Raw genomic sequence first — 9,418 nt, 5'->3', positions numbered from 1 at the left:
ACATTAATAGTATTATATTAGTTTCTACTTTTAATATCCAGTATTCCATGTTAATATCTATTACAGCAGATTTATTTTAATGATAATGAAAAGTTTAATTTATTAACATTATGTTTCTTTTGTATGTAGATACTCTGTAAATGTAATTAAAATAATTTTATTCAGATCTCTGCATACTTGATTTTGAAATAAGAAAATTAAAGCTATCGATATAGATAACAAAAATAAGAATTTCTTTTTTTAACTTCGTATTTATCTATATGTAAAATATATAATCGGGGTATGTACTTCTATGTATGCATGCGATAATTTAATTGTACCTATGTATAATTCTTGTTGCTAAATTAATTTCAAAAACAGAGTTGAAAATCAACTTCGTTCGATCTCTGTTTTTCGCGGTAATTTTTAAATTAGTCTGTATCGATCTCGATCGATCTATCGAAACTCGAGGTCGATCACACGTCAGAGCAAATGGCGGCCGCGTAGTGGCACGTAGGGACTGGCTCTGTACTCTGTATATTATTGTTTCTCTCGCGGAGTAGATTACTCCTCCGTATCAATGGCAGTTTCGAACGATGACGTGATGATGAATAACGTGGCTCACGCGGAGCGAATCGTGGGCGACGAGTGCCGCATCTGTCTCAAGTCATGCACGGAGATCTGTCAGCTCTTCCGCGACTCCAGGATACCGGAGAAGCTGATGGCTATCGCCGCCGTGCAGGTTAGTTTTCGCTTACTTCTTATTCCAAATCGCACCTTCAAGTACGTATCTTCGTCCTGATTTGTTATCGCGAGCAATATTATTCTCATCTGTCATCCCGACACGTTAAATTATTTCGAGGGCAGACGATATCACTTTTCATCAATTGCTAATATGTATTGTTGTCGCATATGATATTTTTAATAATATTGTTAGTTTTCACTTGTTTCTTCACTTTCAAGTACGTATCTTCGTCCCGATCTGTCATCGCGAGCAATATTATTCTCATCTGTCATCCCAACACGTTGCTTTGTAAGCAGATGAATATCACTGTTCTTGTCATCAATCGTTAATGTTGTTGTCGCATATATACATATACTTTTTAATAATATCGTTACACGATTAAACTAACTTTTGCAATTTGCAGGTGGAAGAGGGAGATGGTCTTCCAGCTTGTATTTGTTTATCTTGCAATCGTCTCCTCGACATATCCTATGACTTTAAATGTCAGATTCAAGAAGCCGATATGAAACTACGGCAGATCCTGAAGTCGCAGGATCTGCACGACGAACACGCGAAGGATGATACAACAATAGTGAAACATATAATTACAAATCTATCTGATGTAGCCTCCTGTGAAAAGGATAATCATGTCATGGGACAGAAAATTTATACGCACCACGATATTGTTTCATTCGATAGTACTACCATTCAGTCCGATGCAATAATAAACAACGAATCTTGCATTCATAACGAATTTCTGGAGAAGACGGAGGAAATTACAGAGCCAAACGGAAAAGATACACAGTATGATATGCTCAAAGAAAGTGTACATAATACTGAAATAGCCTTATGTGACGAGACACACATGGACGATTCGTTTACCGATCAGTCGAATCGATTGTCTGATTCGATCACGGATGACAGATGCATCAAGCAGGAACATTTAATATTATCTGAGGAGACCCCAGGAAGTTTAGCGGACGAAAATGGAGAGGATGCATTGAAAATGGAAATTAAGAACGATGTGTCCATGGAGGATTTCAATAATCATGATGTTCCGAAAGAGACTACGATGTTAGAAATGGAGCCCCAAAATCCAACGAAAAACATGAACTGCAGTGATGATGAAGAGAAACCACTGATAAGTAGGACAGCCAGACATTTCAGATGTTCCCTTTGCTCAACATCGTTTTCGACGAAAATGTCGTTGCAACGACACATGCTCGTGCACAAACACAAACATAAACATAAGACGAAACTGCGTTATGTATGTCATGTATGTGACAAACAGTTCTCGAGCATTTCCAAATTAAAGAGCCACGTGCTTAACAGTCATGAAAGTTATACGGTGGATGATAAAATGACGCAAGCGGCTAATGAAGATAAGAAAGTTAAAACATCGGCAAAAGTTACTAGAAGCGGCAACGTGTTGGATGGCACGAAAGAGGAGAAGAAGAACTTCAAATTCACATGCAAAGTTTGCTCGAAGCAATTCATATATCAAAAGTCTTTTGTATCTCACGCCAAAAGTCATCCTGAATACAATGAGGAGACTTCGACTGACGCATTCGATCAGTGTGCGAATAAGACAACGAGCGAGCAAAAGGAAAGGACGCCAACGATCAGAGAAAATGACTCCGAGGAGGAAGAGGAAGAAGAGGACGACGACGACGACGACACCAATCTACCAATCAAAAGTTTACAATGCACTCAGTGCGGTAAGGTCTTCGCCACAAAGAGGAACCTGAAGAGGCACATCTCGACTCATAGCGGCTTGAAATTCAATTGTTCGACCTGCGGGAAAGGATTTTCAAGGGTTGACAAGCTAAAGGATCACGAACAATCGAAGCATAAGGAGGAAATATTCGGCAACACTGACGACGAGGATGATGACGATGAGGATAATGAGAACAAAGTCAACGAAAATTCGGAGAGTCGGAAGAAGGTATGTTTATCTCCATAATATTATTTATGAATTTTGTACATTTATTTTATCGTTGTATTGAAGTAATCTCTCCACATGTGTTTAATAATAAAAATTATTTAATTTATTTTATTAATTTATTTAATTAATAAATTTATTATATTTTATTATTTAATAAATATTAAATACATTAAATATATTAAATATCTAATAAATATATTTAATAAATTTTGAATAATGAAATAAATAATTATATCAATATCTAATAATTAAATTTTTACAGGACCGACACAATAGGCCGCACAAATGTGCGCTCTGTCCGAAGGCGTTCGCGCAGGCTCAGTCTCTGGCGAACCACGTGGAGAGGCACAAGCGAGTGAAGGACACGCAGAAACGGTTTCTCTGCGAGAAGTGCAGCAAGTGCTTCGCCCAGAGCGGCTCGCTGGTGGCGCATATGCGCACGCACACTGGCGTCAAGCCGTATGTGTGTGACACGTGCAAGCGTGCCTTCACCAAAAGCACCTACTTGCAACTGCACTTGAGGACCCACAGCGGTGAGAAACCCTACATCTGCCAATACTGTAGCAGAGCGTTCGCTCGAGCCAACACCCTGGCTCGACACATCACCATGCACACCGGCGAGGCCAAGTACCATTGCAACGTCTGCACCAAGTCCTTCCGACGACTGACCTCGCTGAACGAGCACACGTACACGCACACCGGTCAGCGGCCGTACGTGTGCAAGCTCTGCACCAAAAGCTACAACAATGCCGGCTCCTTATACGCCCACACGAAGAAGTGCAAGGCGCAGCAGTTGTCCAATTCGACGACGGCCGCATTTGCGGTGACTGTGCCGGACAACACGCTGCAGCAGAACAACGACGCGCCTATGCCCCAGCTGCTGATCTACTCCCAGAGGAAGCTGGTAGAGGAGGCGACGGTGGGTCAAGTCGTACCCACGCCACAATACATGGTGGCGAATGTGCACAATCAGAAAACCGTGCCCGCCAACGTGATTCAGCCGTTCGCCGTGGAGGATCCGAGTGTGTACAATTCGAAACAGTTCAAGAACCCGTATTACGCAATTTATCCGAACATGTAACGAGGATCGCCGATCATGTCTATTGGCTCTTTCATTGCCTTTGTCTTTCTGATTTTTCTTCCACTTTGATTAATCGCAGTTTTTAGCCGCCAAAAGGTAATTAAATTAAATTAACTGCCTAGCGTAATATTATGGTAAAAAAAAATAGAGAAGGAGAAAAGGAGGAAAAAAAGCTAAACAAATGTCAGTAAGCCTGGAAAGCTCCAGAAATTAATTAAGTAAAATGTTCAAATTTATTTATTTCAGTATATATAAAAAAAATAACTTGAAAATTATTTTATTAACAAAATAAAAAAATATCTTTTTGTTTATATATAAAAGATTAGAATTTAATATATATTAGTTAAAGAATTATATTTACTAACCAATTGTATTGTAACCAATACTAACTATTGTGAAAAAAATCGTTAAATGACGAATCCTTGAACATTAGGCATGCAAATGCAGTTGTATCTTATGAATGACTCAGGTTACAAAGATTAGAAGTTTTTGAAATAACAATGTACAAAATAATACGAAAAGTATGTCGTTAAAATTAGAAGAAGATATAAGTAGGAATATCAATAAATATATTTACGAAAAGTTTGCATAAATAGATTCACGGATGTAAGAAAATTAGCTGGATCAGCTATAAACTGTTTAAACTGTTTATTAATCAAGTATAGAAAGTAGACGAAATCTAATTAAAAAGAAAAGACGAAGTAACAACAAAGTTATGATCAGTAATGCATATAACATACATATATATCATTCAGCTTTCAATGTATCGAGTAAAATAATATTCGAAAGCTTGGAATCATATAAGTACAGTAAATTATTATAGTATATTTTATATGACAAAATACCTACATGTTTTGTATCGTTTTGAACATGAAAGCAACACAGGCTTTTAAATTACAATACAAATTAGAAAAGAATTTTTATTTATAATAAAATTACAACAGATTAACTTTACGTTTAGAATATTACGTTTGTATTTGTTTAATACACCGCACAAATTATAGCCGATCCAATTATTTTTATATATCCATAAGTAAATTTATGTAATATTTTGAGTGGGTAATTATATTTAAATAGTTTTTTAATTAGGAATATGCATTAGATATACATATAAAACGCCCATAGTATGACTATACAAAATAAAACGACATAGATTAATTCAAAGTCGATTTTTAGTTAACAGTAATTTGATGACGTATCTCGCCGAAAAAAATAATTATAACTTTTTAATATAAATCTATTAAATATTCAAACTTTATAAATATTTTATTAAATTTTAGAAATAAAAATATTTGTTAAAAAAGCAAGATATATATATATATTTAGGTATGTGAAGTATATCAAAAAACAAACTTCTCATATTCTGATTAGTAAAATAAATCAATATTAATTTGTCAAAGAATAAGCCATTTAACTTTTAGCTAATACTAAAATAGGCTGTATGATTAGAGATGTAAAATTTTTTGCATTTGAAGACTGGAATATAAATCGCATTAAGATAAGAGTAAAGCTCTAAGTAAAGAAACTTTTATTTGATAAAAAATATTTTTGCTGAAATTATTGTTAACATCAAATTCGTCCTGTAAAAAAATTCATTTTTCATTATATTTATATTGTAATTATGTACAACAATTGTGGTATTGGATTTTCATATGATATTCATGAAAAACGTTATACAGCGTTTTCAAAAAAATTGAATATAAATATATACATATGTAAATAGTTTAAAATAAATTATATTGCGTAAAAAAATATTTGTAAAAAAAAGAAGTAGTAGATGTCCCAAAAAAACGGCTTGCTTATATTTTTATGCAACATGATGGACATCGATAAGGCTATAATACAATGCAATATTTTATAATAAAGTTTATAAAAAAATAATCGAAAATTACATATATGTTCTTATCCTCGGCGAAACAATAAGAATAATAAGAATAATAACATTAATAACATTAAGTAATTATCAGATTTAATGAAAATAATTGGAAAATATTTGAAATTATTAACATTTTAAGATTGTTAATTCAAAAATACTATTTTTGTCAATATTTTAATTTATATGTATATATTTTAATCAAGCGATATTATATTATATTGAATTTATTAACGAAGTAATCAATAATACTTAACGTAATTTTTATTTAAATACATTTACCATATATGTATTTATAAAAATATAATTTTCTTGATTTAAGAAAAATTGGATTTGTTTTCGAAATCTGAGACATTTATAGAAAATTTTTTATTTTTAGTATTATATAACTACTATAACATATTTATATAGCGCATGAAAATTTAAACAGGATAAATATATGCCAATATTTTTTTATTTCATTCATGTTCTATTGTCAGACTCGAAGCGTTTTAAGATGCGATAAGCTTGACTTATACTACTTGAACCCAAAATGCTCTTTATAGATTTCCCTCAGAGATTCGGAAACATCGCCAATTTCTGATATACTCGCTCACATGAAAGAAAAATGATCATGCACCCGCTGTTTTCGGGCGTGGAAATATTAAATTGTATTCCTGCGGGTCCTCGGGGCCAAAAAGGCGATGCAAGGCCGCGAAGGGTGTCCGAGATCACTAACCAATATTTAATCAACTTTGCAGGAGAATATTATTCTCCGGACAAATCAAGGACATATGTATCTACTAGGCCACTAAGGGGAGACCGACACGTTCGTGTATATCAAAGACATACACACATTTCATGTACGTGTCGTTTCCTCAGCAAACAGTGGCGTAATCCTCTGTGGAAGTAATCCTTGCATTTTCTTCAAATTGGAAAAAATATTAAAATTTATAATATTATTTTTATTCTTAATTTCAATAATTTGTATAATCGAAAAAAGATGGGTAAAGAAATATATCTCTTATAATTACATAATTTACATAAAAATATTGATCGAGATTCTTATTACATGAATATTATTAATTTTATTTTCTAAAATTCAGAGCTTAAAAAAAGAGATATTTTTCTGATTTTATAATTTGCATGCAAACTGTATTTAATTCGAGATTGTAATATTGATTTTATATGTCAACTATTTTTTTAAATTGCGAATTTGTCAGATTAGCATGTTATATTGTTTGTTAAGTACTGGTTTACTTTTATATCTATATCTGACATTTTGTTTATCGGAATTGATTTAAAATGATACGCCTATGTGACGTTTGATGGTGTATACGCGTGATCGCCCAGCGAGATGGCAGCGTGCGACACACGTTCCGCATGCCGGGAACGGGATTCCCTTGGGATAAGACTCGGGAAAGAGGGTGGAACACATCGCGACTCTGCCGCTTCTCATCCTGGCATCCTCTCTCGTGAGAACAAGTGCAAAACGAATGTCGCACAGCCGAGGAGTCGGTCGGCCGATGCGTACCAGTCTCCCGTAAATTGTTCCTCTAGGTTTGGAATAAATCATACCTTCTCGCACCCCTGCAGGGTTCGCTCGCACCCTGAGAAATTTCCATTCGTTTGGGTAAGTCTTATCTTTTGCCTCAAAAAATATGCAATTCGTATCTCCAAAATTATTGGGTTACTTTTTAATTCATTTGAAATTTACTTGACGAATTTAGATTTCGATTTGATTTGAGAGCGCACTATTTTTTTATTGACTTTTGGATTATATTTTTTTTTTTTTCGTAGAAATCGAATGAAAACATCCTTTGCTGTGTAACTTTTTATTTTTCGATATTACATACTTTAATTAAAAGTAATTTCAAGTTTCTGTGAAATTAAAATTTGAAAATAATGATATTGGAAAATAGTTTTTAAAGTTAGATTACAGAGATTATAAGGAAATCGATTAAAAAAAAAAATGAATTTAAATGTAATTTGGTGCGCATTGATTGCAATATTACAATGGAAATATTTCATTGTAAAATTTCTTTCATTCATATAATTATATGCTGTTTAAGATTGATAACAAATATTATCATATGTTGTATAAAATTTATACTAAATAGTGTAATGATACTTTAAATATTTTTGAATTGTAATATATTTCAAGCTGTTGCATATTTCTATTTATTAAAATATATGATCGATTAATAAATAATAAATTGATCAATCATGTTTTCTAATGAAAAGATATATCGCTTATTTATTTCTGCAATAATGAAGTAATTCAAAAATTGTCCTTTTTCGAGTTATGTCATTGTTGCAGCGAATGAACAAAATTTTTGGCAAAATGCCAAATTTATTTCGACTGCATAGAAAAACTTGCTAAAATTATATCGATTTCATTATTTATAGTGATGAATATAAGAAAAGAGAAATCTCATTAGAAAAAGCGATCTCTTTTTAGACGTAAAGTGCAAAATTATTTTTATGAACAGTTTCCAACATGTATAACTGTTCTAATATATTATTCTAATATATACAATAATTATACATCGTATTCCAATAACGATTAGAAATTGTTTAGCGAGCAAATAAATTTTCAACAAGATACAGAGTCGTCTAGACATTTTGCGTATAGATGATTCTATTTAGTTTATTTATAAATTTATTGTGGATACAAAATATTAATTTTATATGCGTGATATACGTATTCTTTAAAAAATATAATTTATTTATTGATATTTATTGACATTTCTTGCATTGTTGTAATTTTCGCGTTTAAATCCGATTATGTGAGCTGTAATAATAAATTGCAAAAATTATTGATAAAAAGTTTAACATTAAAACACAAATATTAGGACAGTCAAACATATTGGAAGCTGTTTACATAAATAATTTTTCACTTTACGTGTAAAAAGAGATCGATTTTTCTAATGAGAGATTTGATTTCTTTTCTCTCACAATTTTCATCACTGAATAACGAAATCAATATAATTTTAGCAATTTTAGTTTTCCATGTAGTCGAAATGATTGAATCTAGCATTTTGCTTGTACAAAGAAATAATATTTGAAAAGCAGAGCAATGATTTATTTCATCAAAATTATATCTGCTCTAATTTGTAATAAAAATTATTCAATTACAGGAAAATGACGGTTCGCTTTTAACAGTTTCATTAAATATATAAAAATCATTCTTTTAATACAGATTTAATTCAAATATTAATTGCCATCTTCTGAATTCATACATTCATACATCAAGTCATCTTCTGGAATATTTTGATATCTTATGAATTAAATCTTCTTTATATAAATTTAAAAAAAAGAGCATTCGTAAACTGATTTCCTAATTTTCATTATTACATTATATTTTTCAATTCAAGTAATATCGGAATGAATGAAGACTACAAAAATCCATTTACGATTGCAATTTAAAGTAATAACCGAGAAAACGAGTGCGATGGCAATTATTAATAAAATCCAAGTATATAAAAATAGACTGATTTTTGTATACACGAGCGAAACTTAAGGAACGAGCCAATTGCTCGGTGTGATCTAAAAATTTCTCGCGATGAAGAGGCGCCTCGGCGTCGTCGCACGACGCGAAAAAATCGTGTGTGACATATCCGTCTTTCGCACGGCACCGCAACGCACGCAGGTGTAAACAGGACTCCTCTACAGGACGCGACGTGGCCTCCTGCAGGCTCCTCGTGTCCACTGGAGCGGCCAGGAGCCGGGACACGGCGGCGTTCCTCCGTCGCCGATGTCTCCGCGCGAAATCGATCGTAAAAGCCTCGAGGGTGGGGTGGCCGAAGAGGGGCGCGTCATCGAATGATAGCACTC

The 9,418-nt window shown here is 33.1% G+C and overlaps 1 protein-coding gene across 1 annotated transcript; it reads left to right on the top strand.

The window, feature by feature from the left end:
• Positions 1-247: 247 nt before the first annotated feature.
• LOC114936123 (uncharacterized) lies at positions 248-5,610 on the top strand. The gene is made up of 3 exons (XM_029309156.2): positions 248-721; positions 1,128-2,648; positions 2,911-5,610. The coding sequence occupies exons 1-3, from the start codon at positions 560-562 to the stop codon at positions 3,727-3,729; spliced, it is 2,502 nt and encodes an 833-aa protein (XP_029164989.1). The 5' UTR covers positions 248-559; the 3' UTR covers positions 3,730-5,610.
• The last annotated feature ends 3,808 nt before the right edge of the window (positions 5,611-9,418 follow it).

This window comes from Nylanderia fulva, unplaced genomic scaffold (genome assembly GCF_048542155.1).
Source record: "Nylanderia fulva isolate GAGA-0341 unplaced genomic scaffold, ASM4854215v1 Scaffold19, whole genome shotgun sequence".
Taxonomy (NCBI): Eukaryota; Metazoa; Arthropoda; class Insecta; order Hymenoptera; family Formicidae; genus Nylanderia; species Nylanderia fulva.
Note: the sequence above shows the minus strand (reverse complement) of the source record. Positions and strands in the feature narration are given on the sequence as shown.